The sequence below is a fragment of the Gouania willdenowi genome, chromosome 16 (assembly GCF_900634775.1).
Source record: "Gouania willdenowi chromosome 16, fGouWil2.1, whole genome shotgun sequence".
NCBI lineage: Eukaryota > Metazoa > Chordata > Actinopteri > Blenniiformes > Gobiesocidae > Gouania > Gouania willdenowi.
In genome coordinates, this window is record NC_041059.1 from 33,063,615 (window position 1) to 33,080,177 (window position 16,563).

The 16,563-nt window shown below is 38.4% G+C and overlaps 1 protein-coding gene across 1 annotated transcript in view; it reads left to right on the forward strand.

The window, feature by feature from the left end:
• adcy3a (adenylate cyclase 3a) overlaps nucleotides 1-16,563 on the forward strand; it is a 67,267-nt gene that overhangs the window by 11,131 nt on the left and 39,573 nt on the right. Inside the window, exons 4-8 of the mRNA XM_028471114.1 lie at nucleotides 5,216-5,346; nucleotides 5,694-5,805; nucleotides 6,369-6,496; nucleotides 8,843-9,001; nucleotides 13,390-13,555. Coding sequence (XP_028326915.1) covers nucleotides 5,216-5,346; nucleotides 5,694-5,805; nucleotides 6,369-6,496; nucleotides 8,843-9,001; nucleotides 13,390-13,555 — 696 coding nt within the window. The remainder of the gene's footprint in view (nucleotides 1-5,215; nucleotides 5,347-5,693; nucleotides 5,806-6,368; nucleotides 6,497-8,842; nucleotides 9,002-13,389; nucleotides 13,556-16,563) is intronic.

Below are 16,563 nucleotides of genomic sequence, written 5' to 3' on the forward strand. Positions count from 1 at the left end.
TCAACTCATTTGTAGCCACTGCTTGGTCAGCGTTAAACTACCGGTAGATATCCCCAAGGAGTGAGTTTAACTACAAAGTCATTACAACATGATCAAGTATCATCTTTGTGTTTTAACCAGCTAGAAACAGAGCGTGCATTTAGGGAAGGTATTGTCAAACATGCTGTTATGAAGGAAAACATTTTAAAGATCTTTTTATTTATTTTTTTATTATCAATTACTAGACATTTCAGGTGACCCCATTTAAACTCCAGACGACCCCACATGGGGTCCCGACCCCAAGGTTGAAAAACCCCAGTGTAAACAATTCCAAAAAAAGTCGTCCTCAATATCTATCTAATGGTCTACTGTCTTTTTTAAAGTCCCATTTCTCTTTTCTTGGTGAGTGCAACGTCAGAATCCCTTGTGTTCCCGTTCTTTTTAGGAATAAACATCATAACGTACAAGGGACTGGATGACTCCTAAACCTCAGATGGAAACGTTCACCATAGAATCTCTATGGGAGCACAAAGAGTAGTCCTGATGTGACCACAATAACGTGAATGCTGATTGGCTGAAATCTCCAAAATGGTGCATGCCCACATATAAAGGGAGATTAAGTCTGTTTGAGGGTAAAAGTTGAAATAAATGGCTCCAAAGACATTTCTGACATCAATTTGTTTTATCATTACTATTATTTATGACTATTTAGTGAGGATGCAGGATAACTTTTGTTATCCGTTTTTTTTTCTTCGGTCAAGGAATTTTGGCGCATTTCCACTTCGTCAGCGTTTGACAAGTAAGATATCAAAACGTGTCTAAAATTCAGCACAAGGGTGCTTGTACTTTTGTGGTTTCTAACTTTTATCATTTTTTTTAGATACAACTTCAGCTGTTCAGCCATTCTTTAGCAAATTTCAACCATTCAACTTTTACAGTATTCAGCTGTCTGATGGTTGATGCTAGGTTAATGTTAATGCTAGGCAAATGCTAATGCTAGGTTAATGCTAATTCTAGAAAATGCAAATGTAGGCTATTGTTAATGTTAGCTAATGTTAGTTAATGCTAATGTTAGGTTAATGCTAATGCTAGCTGGTGGAAATGCTAGGCTAATGCTAATTTGAATTATTGTTAATATTAGGCTACTGCTAATGCTAGCTAATACTAGGCTAATCATAATTATTATTATTATACATCAGTTTTATATAGTGCTTTTCTGGGTACTCAAAGTCATTTTACAATGAAGGGAGCAGTGTTAGGTTAATGCTAATGCTAATGCAGTTTTCAATGACGTGGCCCAGCACCTACATCCTGACTTGCATTTTCTCCTGGAAATTTATGTTTTTCTGAATTAAAAAAACACATCAACATTAGCCATTATAGCTTGGTTATAAATTTCATTAAAATCATTTAACAAATTTGACAAAATTTTCTCAAGCTCAACTGTTGTATAATCTCTTGGAGAACCAGTTTAAAGAGCGTGAGCTGCAGTGGGTTGTTTGCCAACCCGAGAATCAGGGATTAGCATTAGCAATGTTCTGTACTGCTGGTTGTAACAAAGATTCAGCTCAAAGTAAAGCATCACCTGTTATTCAATAGTATCACGTCTTTGTGGAGGTGGCCACTGAAGTCACACTGTACATGAATTAAATCATCACTAGATGCATCCAATCCATGATGTGCTGTAGCATGTAGCAATGCTATGTTCAACATGATTTTACAGAAATATCTAAGCTCTGATTATTGTGATGAAAATCGGATAGAGCTGCAGAAAGTGGTGCAGCTCTGTGATTATAGCTGACAGCTCCTCAGGAGAGTGGCTGTCATGGTAACAGGCAGCAGCCAGGTGCTCCTTGATTGGTTGGTAGCCCTTGTCTTCCAGCAGTCAATGCACTTTCTCCCCCTTCATCACTTCACACAACACTTTCACGGGAAAACTCTTTACCTCACCCCTCCTTTCACTGAGAGAGGTATTCATTCCAAACTTGTTGTGACGCAGAAACACTGGGTTTGGGGGTGGATGAGGTCAGATTGCACCTCATCTCATTCATAGTCACCCTTCCCATCCAATCCATCCTAAGTTTAGATCCTCACATTTTCACTTTCAAAATGTTCAGGGTCATTTCATGTCATCTCAACACATTTTCAGGTCATCCCCAGTGGGCGTGCACTGTATCTGTTCCCACTCACCGTTCTTGAAGCCAAAATACAGCGCTTAGGGGCGCTTCCATCTTACAAATTTGAGGTGATTTGGAGCCAGAGTCAAGGTTCGGCAGGAGGAGACCAAGTAGCAAGCCCCGCTCATTTTGCTTACTGCCCAATCATCGGCTGTCAATCATTATCATGTATGATGTCAAATCCCATTTTTCAACCTCAAATAACTTATTTAAAACAAAAGTCACAGAAAAATGAGCACTTTAACACAATGTAGGGTGATAATAACTAATGATCACAGCAGAGTTTAGGTTTGGAAAAAAAATTATGTGACAAATATTTTAACTTTGACCTACATCCCATTTGTTAACACTGAGGAGGCGGGACTGATGACTTATACTGCAGCCAGTCAGCAGGGGGAGCTCTAACAAAAAAGCTTCACTTCCCCTCGAGCGTGCATCATCCATTCTTTTTACAGTCTATGGTCATCCCACATACTTTGGTAACAAAAAATTTTACCAATTGTTCCGTGTTTATTCAATGAGCACACTGTAATTTTTTTTAGTTTGATCAGATGAATACTTTTTTAGATATGGCCAATTTAATGAGGGGGAATGTGTTTATTTTTTTTCCGTTTTCAATTTCCAATAGGTCATTACTTACACCACATAGGAAACTGAATTTAGGTATCTTAATACAGCTCCACCTACTCTGTCAGATTTTGCGTAGCTCTCTTTGTGAATAGCAGTTACGTTGTGAAGGAAAGCTGAGACGCCATTTATAAGATATTTGAATTGAAATATATTGTGGTTTTGTACCACACTCTATGAAAGATACTTATGTTTTTGGAGTAGCTGGGCATGCGTAACTCACCAGGGCAGTACGTTAAATGGGCGGGGCGTGTTATCAGGGCTCCTCCTGCCGGACCCTACTGCGCAGACTCAGAAATTTGCAAGATGGAAGCCTCCTTAAGCGCCATATTTTGGCTTCAAGAACATTGAGTAGGAACAGATACAGTGCACCCCACTGGTCTCAGCTCACAGTAATTTGATCAGCTTTGAGCTGTGTACATAGACTGAGTTTGAGTTTATCTATCTCTCTCTAAAAGCAAGGAACGTCTGTGTGGAGCGAATATCTCCCCGACGCAGTAAGAGTTCGACCTGAAACTCCGTTGACGGCTTCCAAATACCCTGAGTGTGTGCACCTGTTATTTTGGAGTAATTTGGTAATTTCCAAATGTTTATTTTAATTTTATTTCACTTCTGGATGGCAGCTTTTGACCGCAGAGTGTGAGGGGGCGCTAGCGCACCATATGTTGAGAGACGACTTCCGGTATCCATTTTGATGGCGAAACAGATGAACGGTGATCAACTGCGACATATCTAAAAAAAAAAAAAATCTATCGGCATCCGCGTTAATCTTATTTTAGAGTAATTTGCTGTAGCAAAACGGTCAACACCTTACCGTGCTACTTCCGGTTCCGGGTTCATGACGTCACCGTGTCGCAGTTTGTTTGGGTTAAAAAAAAAATGTCAACATTAAAAACGTTTTTGTACCGCTAAGAGTCATTTAAGCTAATATTTCATGGTTTGTTTTTTTTTCACTTGTCTGCACATGCTGTCAAAGGTCAACACTATAAGAAGTGCAATCATTATGAGACAGCAATGCATGTTTTGTTATTGCAATAAAATAAATTGATTTATTTTATTGCTTAATTGTGACCCATCACCAGCTCTCCCTAAGGAAGGGTAAGAAACCTTTTATTATAGGGAGGATATAAAAAGGGAGAGCAGTGTTACACCTAGGTGGAGGGGGAGGGGGAGAGGGAGGGGAAAGGGAGCAGGGAGGAGAGACTCAAGGTAGGAAATAGAAATGGTGGGGAAGAATAGATTATTTTACAGTGAGGGTGAGATGTGAAGTTGTAGAACACGAGCAGGAGGAGTATTTATATAGAGAGAAAACGTGTCCTTGAAAACACAATAGGACAGAAAAGAAAAAAGAAAAGCAAGAAAAATGAAACAGTGGATCATGAAACATATAAGCCAAGGGTCAGGGAAGCCATATGTATTTCACTAGTGTTAAATGCGAAAATTAGATATCAAACAGCTGATTAGAGTGTGGAGTGCTGAAATCTTAAAGTGTTTGGTGTGTAATTACAGTGCAGATTGCCCGATTGCACAGTAAATATAAAGTGCTATTTTAAGTGCACAATAATCGATACATATTTAAATTAATTAAATACCACCAATGGCAATTATATGATACTGGGAGTACCCTTTTTAAGAGTATAAAGTATGTCTTACCTTGCACGTAGGCCTAATACCGAAAAGGTAAATGAAGATATCATAAATTAAAATTAAAATCACTAATGATTAGTCAGATATATGCAGTGGTTCTTGGGTGACAGTCTTTTATCACTTAAACCTGAACTAAAGCACTGGGTTTGTTTGACTTTGATCAATAAGTTCAGTGATATTTTGTTTGCTGCATTATTTTTTTATGAATTAAATAGAATACACAGATCTAATAGAAGGGAAAAACCTTTTACAGTTCTTTGTTTAAAGATTGTAATGTAATCACCTTTTTCATTTATTCTAAAGGCATTTGTTTTTACTTTGAAATTGTGGAAGATTTTTCAATATATATTGGTTTTAGAAGTATGTCACATTGTAGAAAATGTTTGTCAGCTCTTGGTTTTTGTCCATCAGCAGCCAATTATACATTTTCTTTATGTCATAAGCCAAAATGTATTTTGTTATTATGTATTTGTATATTAGTTAATTAGATTTCTAATGGTCAATATACCTTTTCTAGTCATTTTATAATGAATTTTCACATAAGGTCCATGTGGACACCAGAGTCTGTGTGTTTAAGCAGGTATTAATGCTGTGTGTGTGTGTGTGTGTGTGTGTGTGTGTGTGTGTGTGTGTGTGTGTGTGTGTGTGTGTGTGTGTGTGTGTGTGTGTGTGTGTGTGTGTGTGTGTGTGTGCGCGCGCGCGTGCGTGCGTGCGTGCGTGTGTGTGTGTGTGTGTGCATGTGCGCGTGCGTGCGTGCGCGCGCGTGTGTGTGTGCTTTTCCGAAGGAGCGACTGCTTCTCTCTATTCTTCCAAAGCACATCGCTGATGAGATGCTGCAAGACATGAAAAAAGACTCCAGTCAGAAGGAGATGCAGCAGTTTAACACCATGTATATGTACAGACATGAAAATGTCAGGTAACGCATCCATTTCACCTGTTTTCAGCCAAGTTAAGGGTTTGCTCATTGATCCCAATGATTTCTAAAAGCCTAAATACAGTATACCCTGTGAAAGGGTCCATACATGTTAAAGGTTTGTCTGTTTTATAAGTAATACTGTAGTGATTATTACCAGATTTAATTCACAACATGTTATTAAGGACTCTGTACAAACTCCCTCACCTTTGTTTGTTTTTCATTAATGGTGTAGTGGTGCCAATGTAGTCAGCCTTGATGTGACAACGCAGATTATTTCCTTTCCATCTTGTAAGCTAAAACTCCATGATTATTATTAAATGCTGTCTTGTGTGCGCGTGCGTGTGCAGTATTTTGTTTGCAGACATCGTGGGCTTCACCCAGCTGTCGTCGTCGTGCAGCGCTCAGGAGTTGGTTAAACTGCTCAATGAGCTCTTTGCTCGTTTCGACAAGCTGGCTGCAGTGAGTTCATTATAGAAACGCACCAACAACCTTCACCATCACCTCACAACATCTATACTGTATGTGTACACTCTTTTTTTATTGATCAACTCAGACATTAATCATTTGGACGTGGACAAGTTCAGACCTTTAAAGACAATCTCAAACGATGGATCATACGAGTTTTATCACTGACACTCCTTCTTGCTGATATTCAATTTTACAATATATCTTTTTAGGATTTGTTTGATAAAAATTATTGGGCAAGAAATGTCCTAAAAAATGTCCAGGCTTCAGTAGAGGACATATGTAAAGTATTGGCCCTAAAACTGAACCTTATGGAACTCAATGATTAGCTATGGCTGCTCTGAGGAGAGATTATTGACATAAAACCAAGTGGGTTCTATCTCATAAAAAGGATTTAAACCAACCTTGTGCTGCTCACTGTCTAGTCTCTGCAGCAATAAATTATGATCAGCTGTATCGAAGGCTGCACTGAGATCTAAAAAAAAGGCAAATGTATTTTTATAGTGCATTTTATACACAAGGCACTTCACCACTTCAAAGCTTCTGTGTGCTGTCAGAAATATCACCAGCTGAGGATCAAGATCTTGGGCGACTGCTACTACTGTATCTGTGGGCTACCAGACTACAGAGAGGACCACGCCGCCTGCTCCATCATGATGGGCCTGGCCATGGTCGAGGCGATATCGTGAGTACACAAACAATGTCAAAAGAGGGTTGGTTTCCATTGGTGGTTTGGGCTGAATTAGGAGTGCAGATTGGATATATACAACCAGTGGTTACCAAACTTTTCACAGTCCAGTACCCCTTCAGACATTTAACCTGACGCCATAAACCCCTACTGCTGCTTGCTTTAAAAACATAATATTGTAATGTCATGTACATTGTAGCCCTATTCCCTATAGCAGACATAGGAAACTGGCGGCGGCCCCCAGTCTAATTCTGTGTGGCCCCCAAGACAAATCCACCAAAAATTGTAATTCAAGAAATTGGAAGTACCGGTAATATGAATCCCAATATACATAATACACAAAATAACTCCAAAAACACACAAAACAACAACAAAATGCAGAGAATGTCAAACACAAACACAAAAAAAATAAAAAAAGCACATCAGATACACAAAATAACCACCTGAACTCACAAAACAATAACAATTACACAAAATGACAGAAAAAATACCCAAAACGACAGAAATACTGAAAGAAAAATAAAGGCACAGATTGACAATAAACAAAATCCAAATATAACACACAAGAAATAGCAAAAACACATACAATGACTCATAAAATACACGAAATTCCATAAGAAATGACAAAAATAATGACAAATAAATACACAAAATTATTCCAAAAACACACAAAATGACTAAAAACTACACAACCACCGGCTGTTCTGTTCTGTGTTAATGCTCAGATTTGTCGTTATTCTTAATATTAGCATGAATCCAATCCAATCCACTTTATTTATATAGCACATTTTATAAACAAGCGTTTCCCAAGTGCTGCACACAAGATCAGTGCTATTAAATAAGATACAAATAAAATGTTTAAGACATTAAAAAAATAAATATAATTGTAAAAACAATTCAATAAAATAAGACAGCCGACCCGAGAATAAAAGTGGGTGTTAAGGCGAGACTTAAAACACTGTGGGGGCCGTTCTGACGTGGAGGGGCAGAGCGTTCCACAGCTTAGGGCTGACAACGGAGAACGCTCTGTCCCCCCTGGTCTTACGGTTCGTCTTAGGAACCACGAGCTGGAACTGGCCCTCAGACCTCAGAGTGTACGCTGTAGTCTACATTTGCATGAGGTCTGTGAGGTACTGAGGGGCCAGTCCATTCAAAGCTTTAAAAACACACAATAAAATCTTGAAATCAATTCTAAAATGAACAGGAAGCCAGTGCAAAGAAGCAAGGATTGGTGAAATATGTTAATTTTTTTGGTTCCTGTTAAAAGTTGTGCTGCGGAATTCTGGACCTGCAAGTGATAAAAAGCATTGATGGCTGATTCCTGTATAGAGCGTATTGCAGTAGTCCAGGCGAGTAGAGAGAAATGCGTGCATGACTTGTTTTTAAAAGTTAAAAAAGTTTTCACTTTGGCTAAAAGACGAAGGTGATACAAACTAGATTTAACAATTGCGCTGACCTGTTTATTGATTTTAAAATCACAGTCAACAATGACGCCAAGGCTGGTGGCTGAGGGACGGACATATTGTTGTAGGGGACCCATGTCATTTTTGGGGTCCCAGGGGCCAAACACCACAATTTCAATGTTGATAATGTGGCCCTCGGATCAGACAATCACATTTTTGTGGCCTGCTATGATAACAGTTGCCCATCCCTGCCCTATAGTGAAATTTGTCTCTGAATTTTACCTCTCCTGTTGAGGAATAATATGTAATAAAAACAATAGTAATAATCTGCAAGCATACAATAAAACATCTTCAGAATTGTCACTCAATTTAATTAATTTCACACTGAAAATGCCTACTAGCATTTTCAGTGTGAAACTATCAATTTTGTTTAGGAAAAACAAATCTACCAAGCACTTGTTGATTAAATATATATCAGTAATGCAACATATTCATCACCCTAAAACCTGCTACAACTTTAATGAGAAGGGTGAGGTTGAGAGGATGCACATAACTCTGTAATGTTTGGCTGAATCTGAGTCTTAAATCATTCTCCACGCAAATTCTTGTTCTATATTTAGTTTTCATCTTTATCAAAGCTGAAAATCCACTTTCACACAAGTACGTGGTGGCAAAAGGCATCAAGAATTGTGGCAATGCATGGAGGCTCCTGACTACTGGTCTACTTATATTCTAGTTTCAAATGTTGTCACGCTGTTTTACATTTTTTCCCACTATGACAATTTCCGTACCCTCGGGGGTACCCGTACGACACTTTGGGAACCTAGGTAATAGAGTTGTGCAGTCAGGTTTATGATTGTGTTTAAGGCTTAAAACGATGAACTGCAGACCGTCCTACACCTACTTCTTTGAACACGGCGTCTGTTTGTATTGACTGCAGGTACGTTCGAGAGAAGACCCAAACAGATGTGGACATGCGTGTGGGCGTGCACAGTGGTACAGTCCTGGGTGGAGTTCTGGGGCAGAAACGGTGGCAGTATGATGTTTGGTCTACAGATGTCACTGTCGCTAACAAAATGGAGGCCGGGGGGATACCAGGGTAAGAAGTGTTGCAAACGCCTTACTTCTACTGATAGAAAGTTAAATACTAATCTATTTTTAAGCATGTCATGATTTGCTGACCAGAATAATCTAATTCTGAGGATGTTATCAGTGCTTTATTTGTGTGAGGTGTCCCTTGGTACAACGAAAATCCTAAACTACCTCCTACACACTAACTCTCCGCCATATTCGTACCTGTCAAGTATCCCGTTTTGGCTGGGAAACTGCCGTATTTTACCCCTCTTTCCCGCCATCTTCCTGTATTAGTATTATCCCATAAATATCCCGTATTATAATGTAATAATAATTAAAAGATAATTATATAAAAAACATTCCTCTGCCTCTCTAAGCAGAACGCCGTCACTAGCCTCACGAGAACTGCCACCTGCAGTGGCCTGGGTGGTAGTTCTCACGAGATTAGTGCCGATAGCGGCAACAAACCCGGAAACAACTCAGAAGAGATTGTAAAAAAACAAAAAACTTGTGTAAATACGTTGTAAAATGTGACACAGAGTTTATCTTCCTAAAGAGCAGCAGGATGTGACACAGTTACACGTTCTGTTAGATTAATAACTGAGATTTTAGCGTCTACCACAGGGGAAGGAACAATGTAAGTCAGTATAAAAATCAGCCAATCACAAGCCCCACAATTATACATATTCCTATACACTGTATATACAATCCTTCCAAAAAAGTGTTAAAGGATGTAAAGTCTGCAACAAATGTGTCTAACAAGTCATTAGTGAATACCAGAGAACCACATGAGTCAGCATGAGAAATTAAAAGAAAACATGTAATGAAAATAAAATGTTAATGTCTAACTTAAAGACAAGCAACGTGAAATTAACAGTAAATATACAATGTGTTGACTTGTATATAAACTGTAATTATATTTAATAAACACATGTGCTTCATAATCATATACTGTACCATTTATGTTTTTATTTAGGCTGTTTTTTAATGTAGCAATTAGAGCTGGGCAATATATCGAGATTTGTCCATATCACCCAGCCCTAGTAGGAATGTTCACAGCATGTTAATGTTAATAAAGGTAGGCCTATCAGATTCTAATCACATAATTGTATTTAATAAGTGGTTGACAAGTGGGTATTTTAAATTTCCTGTACACCTGTCTTAAAATATAAGGGATACTGGAGCTTGGTTGAGCGGGTGGGACGGCTCGTAGCGGGTGCCAGAAAATTTTGCATATTTAAAAATCCAAAACTTGACAGATATGCATAATAAAGTGCGTCCGAAACCACGTAGGGCTGAGGGTGAGTGTGTAGAGTATGGAATCAGAACAGTATCATAATGAATGAACTCTTGCAGGGTTTTTCATGAATGCACATGCTTTGTTTCACAGTTGTATTTCAGATTCACTTTTAAACCAATTGCAGAGCTACTGATATGTGTGCATATGCAGTGTTCAAACAAGAGTGTGGAGAAAATGTAAGAAGCCATATGATTGGCTGAAAGCAAACACACCTGATTGGCTGATGAATCTGTCAATCACTTTTATCAGCCAATGGTGACGTTCATTGACCCGCTACATCAGGGCAGTCTCAAAATACACCACAGACATTTCTCTCACAAATACACAGAGGTTTCACAGCACAGAAGCAGTTTGTAAATGCACATTCAGCAATTTGCATTATCTGTGGATTTATATTACAAGTGTGCCTCAAAATCATATTTGTGAAACAGATCGTGTGCATTTGTGAATCTGAAATACAACTGTGAAACAAAGCATGTGCATTCGTGAAAAACCCTGCATGAGTTCGTTCATTATGATACTGTTCTGATTCCATAGTAGAGGCTTTAAATGGTGGGTCTTCATCCGATGATCACTTTCCAACAAGTTTTGCAGGAAGTATGACAGCGAAATTGAGGAGGAAAAATTATTATAAGTTCTGCATGTGTTCAGTGTATTCCTCACACCTTGGTTTGGAAAGATAAAACAAAACTAGCAAATCTTTCTGATGTTTCATGTGATTGTTCAGCCCTGACAATTGGCAGCATTGGTTCATGGAAATGTGAAATGTAATGGGGTTGAAAAAGTTGTGGAATCACTTAAAATCATTTTAAAGTATAATGTAGCTTCTGTCATTTATTATTAAATGATGACCACATTAACAAAATATACAAAGACTGAATGAAAATACAAATACATAATACAATACAAAATAACACTGACAATCAAGAACTAAACAAAACATCAAAATAAAACCAGATGGTTTAGATTGGACCAACTTATTATTTTTAACTCATTCAGAAAATGTGGAAAAACATTGGTTCGTTTTTAGATATTTACATTTTTAAATGAAAGGTTTTTCTAAAATTAAAATTAAGTTACACAGAATATCTTTACTTTTGTCCTTTAGTTTTTAAACCAAATTTAATTTGACAAAACTCAAGAGAAGGAAAATGGGAATCCTGAACCAAAATCTAATCCTGAAATTATTATTATTTTTTAAATGTGTGCTCATATGTAAAAATATAAAATGAAATTTAAATAAGCTCAACGGTGTCACAATAAATATGACAAAAACAACAGTTATTCAAATCAATCTGAAATATTTGATATACGTAAGTAATCATTACTGATGGAGATATTATGGTTAAGTGCAGTAGAGTGTTTGGATCTTGATTTAAAAAAAAAATAAATAAAGTTCTGAACACAATCATTTTACAGCTGTCTTTGTTAAAAGCATGTTTTTATTAAAAAAAAATAATCAAGCCTTAAATAACAAATCTTGAAGACAGAAAACAAGCCTGACTTTGTGAATAGCTCCTCCATTGTGTTTTCTATTTTTTTTTTTTTTTTCAGATTTTGTTCCAGACACAATACAGAAGGCAAAAAATGTAAATGAAAAAATAGTTTAAAGTCCATATATAGAACCCTTTACAAATAAAGTCATATACATGATTGAATATGTATTTTGAGTGTGTATATACAGTATATTGAGGGTGTAAAAAAAAATAAGTTTGGCAATTTATCACAATATTTCCCCACGCGATTATTGTATAGATCCCAAAAATGTTAAAATGGATATTTTTATTATCATGTTTTTTTATGTATAGAGAAATAAGAAAAAAAATTCCTCTAACATACTTTGTGACCTTGAAAAACAGGAACAAGTGGGTTTGAAAATGGATGGATGGATGCACTAATATAAGCATAGCACGTAAACACCCAGTCACTAGGCGTCAGTCAACCACATTAGACCATGTTAAACTACCTCACTACTCAATACATTTTAATTTGGAAGTTAATTTCACTTTATGTTCATAAAACCTACTGGGCACTTTTATAGATGTTGTAGAAGCAAAAGTTAAACTTTTTTGAAAAACATAATTTGACATGTTTTGATAAAAATACCACTTGTTTTTTATATGGAACTTGAATTACAGTTAGTTACCATTCAGTTGTTCTTGCAAGTTTAAAATAATGAAATAAATTGTATTTCATATCGTTTTGTACTTGTAAAGGTGAAATGTGCAATTATTGGTATTATGGTATTGTTTAGTATTGGGTAGGGGTGTCCCGATCCGATATTGATATTGGATATCGGTCCGACATCAGCCTGAAAACGAATATCAGATTTAAATTTCTGAATTTCTGTTTTTTTTTTTTTCCTCAATTCATTTTGTATTGATTTTATTCAATTGTAGAATACTGTAGATATAATGTTAAAGGTGAAATTTATGTAAACAATTGGTTAATAATAAATGGGTCAGTTTTTCTCATACCTACTGTTGCTGACTATTGTTCTCTGTTTGAGTAACACATGATCACATGATCAAGCCTGTTCTAACATTCCACAAAATAAGTCATTATTATTCTTTATTTAAGAAAAAGTAAATGCAAATTATAAAGCTATGTAAGATTCATGCTGATATCGGATCAATATTGGTATCGGCCGTTTCACAAGGAAAAAGGAAAAAGTTGTATCGGGACATCCCTAGCATTAGGATGAACAAGATCAGAATCACAATCAGAATTCCTCTATTAATCCCAGGGGGAAATTGCTTTTGTTATAGACACTCAAGAAATTATCACAAATAAAAGAATAAACGTTAAACAAAGACGAAAGAAAGAATAAACGTTAAATACGTGCATAATTAAGTAAAAGACTGTTAGATATATCATATCGTGACATGCATTGTCAGATTCATGGCAATGCACAAGCCTAATTTGTATGTATAAAAATTGGTAGTAGTGATTGACTATTAAATGAAGCCTCATCATATTAATATTGACATTCATTAGAACAAGTGAAATGACACTGATTGTTTAAACATGGAGTGTGAATTAACATGGAGTGTGACGATTTAAAGCAGAAGCCTGGTGTTGGTCTTACATGGGCCTCTTCATGTGTGGTCCAGGCGTGTTCACATCTCTCAGAGCACGATGGAGTGTCTTCACGGGGAGTTTGATGTGGAGCCTGGAAACGGAGGCGACCGCTGTGACTACCTGAGGGAGAGGGGCATCGACACCTACCTGGTGGTGGTTCCTAAAGGGCCTTTAGGGAAGAATGGCATCAATGGTGTGGTGAGTGACCCCCGGCTATTGGTTCATATACACACTCAGCACAGAGCTTTACACATACCATGTGTATAGCTCTGTGTCATTCTTTGTGTGCTTCCATTGTTGTGCCTGTTCAAAAGACTACATGCTTTATACCAGAGACGGGCAACTGTTATCATAGCAGGGCCACAAACATGTAATTGTATTTTATCTGAGGGTCACACGATTAACATTCATGTCAGCATTAGAATAATGACCAATCTGAGCATTAATGCAGGAAACAACAGAGTTTTTATTTTTCTATATTTCATTGTCATGTTGTAAACTTTCTTTCATTTTGTGTGTTCATGTGTTGTGGTTTTGTTGGTTTTGCAGTTATTTTGCAAGTAATTTTATTATTATTAGTAAAATTAATAGAGAAAATTACAGGAAAGAAGAAGGAAAGGAGGAAAAAAAAACATATTTAAAAAAAAAAAAAAAACAACTTTGTGCGTTTTTGTTGTCATGTTGTGTTTTAAAGGTCATTTTTTGTAATTAAAAAAAAAATTGAAAAAAGTACTTTTTAAGTCATGGAATAATTTAACTGTTTTGGAAACGTTTTGGAAATATAACCTATTTTATTTTAATGTTTAAAATATATTAAACCCACAAAATGTTAAGCGCTATCTCAAAGTGAAAGTGCTGCATACCGGCAGCATCATTGAGCGGGAATCACAAGATCTCACAAATTCACTCTTCAGGTAAGTTAGTTTTCACGCTGCTGAGACGAGCCTGGGAGAATCAGTGGATGGAATGATTTATCAAACTTTTAGAAATACCTGGGAAATGTGTATTCAATGCAACATGGTTGGCAAATGTGAAATACCAACAGTGGCTAAAGAGAGAAGGGAACCCTGGCTGAGCTGGATGTAAACTAGTCTGTCTATTGTAATCATATAATTAAACATGATAGCACTTAGTTGTTGTTTGATGTTACATTCAATAGCTGATGCATCGTTATTGAAAGAATATTACAAAATAAGTCAAAGGCATTTGTGCCATAGTACGATGCTATGACAGATAACTTATCACAGGTATATAGAAGAACTTAAATGCAATGCAGGAAGGAGTAGACAGATACTGAAATATCTAAATAAGATTGAATAAACGGGCCCCGCACAAAACCAGGAAGACAACTGAAATATTCCCCACTCGGATTTGTTATTTTTTTTTTTTTTTTTTTTTAAAGGATTTTTTTTGGCTCTAGTGGCCTTTATATGACAGTTGCTTGACAGGAAGGGGGTTAGAGAGCAGGGAATGACACGCAGGAAAGGGTCCCAGGCCGGGAATCGAACCTGGACCCGCTGCAGGTGAGGAACTACAGCCTCCGTACATGGGGCGGGAGCTCAACCCACTGAGCTACACAACGCCACACGGATTTGTTATTTAATAAAGAACTCAGATTCCACACTTAATAATCAAAAACAGGAACTCTCAATTCCCCACTTTAATAATCAAACTCAGGAATGGTAAATGGTAAATGGACTTGATTTATATAGCGCTTTATCCCCACACTGAAGCAGTCTCAAAGCGCTTTACATATCAGCTCATTCACCCAATCACTCTCACATTCACACACCAGTGGGACAGGACTGCCATGCAAGGCGCTAGTCGACCACTGGGAGCAACTTAGGGTTCAGTGTCTTGCCCAAGGACACTTCGACACATAGTCAGGTACTGGGATCGAACCCCCAACCTCTCGATCAGAAGACAACCCACTACCACCTGAGCCACGGTCGCCCGTACCCCACTTTAAATAATCACACTCAGGAACTCTCAATACTTTCGAGGAGTTTGAAGTCTCTCTTAACGGGTTGACCATCTAGCAAGAGAATGACAGAACAGAGGGAGTATAAGTAACCTCCTCCAACTTGACGAGGGAATGAGGAGCAGCTGTGGAGAGCAGGAAAACTGGGCAGGCAGGAAAACATGGACAGGAACAGGCAAAATCAAGGAACAGTTAGTGAATATGGAGGTAAACCATAACTAACTAAGCAGACTCATGACAGAACTCCCCTCTCAAGGGACGGCTCCTGCCGTCCCAACAGCAACCACCACACCGGGAGGGAGGAGGGGAACCCGGTGGAGGTTCAGAACTCCTCAGAATGCCCAGAACCCCCTTCCGAACAGACAGAAGAACCACTACTCGATTCCTCCACAGAACCACTGTTGTCCAGCTGGTCATCCAAGGCCGCAGGAGGAAGGACAGAAGGCACCCCAGAAGCAGATCGGCCAGAAGCAGTGACGGCCGCCAAAGGTTGGTCCAGATGTTGTTCATGGAAAGCTCGAATGAGACGCGGGTCCAAGATAAACCTGGCAGGTACCCAACATCGCTCCTCAGGACCATACCCCTCCCAGTCGATTAGGTATTGGAGTCCTCTGCCACGGCGCCTGGAACGGAGAAGGCGTCGGACCGTGTAAGCAGGTTCCCCATCAATCAGACGCGTTGGTGGTGGAGGAGGTAGGGTTGGAGCTAGAGGACTTTCATGGACAGGTTTAACCTTCGAGACATGGAAAGTGGCATTAATGCGCATGGCCCTGGGTAACTTGAGACGCACAGCCACAGGGTTGACCACCTTCTCAACTTCAAAAGGGCCAATAAACCTTGGAGCGAGTTTCTTGGACTCAACTCTAAGAGGGAGATCCTTTGTGGAAAGCCAAACCATCTGGCCTACTTGGTATACAGGAGCCTCAGAGCGGCGGCGATTAGCAGAAGCAGAGTAACGATGTGCTGACCGGAGCAGGGCTTTCCGTGCCAGTTTCCAGGTTCTGTAGCAGCGTTTGATGAAGGCCTGAACAGATGGACAAGAACCTTCTTTCTCTTGGGATGGAAATAAGGGTGGCTGATACCCATACGCACATTGAAATGGTGAAAGGCCTGTGGCCGTACTTTGCAGAGTGTTATGCGAATACTCGACCCACACTAACTGTTGGGACCAGGAGGATGGGCTCTTGGAAGCCATACAACGCAAAATGGTTTCCATCTGTTGGTT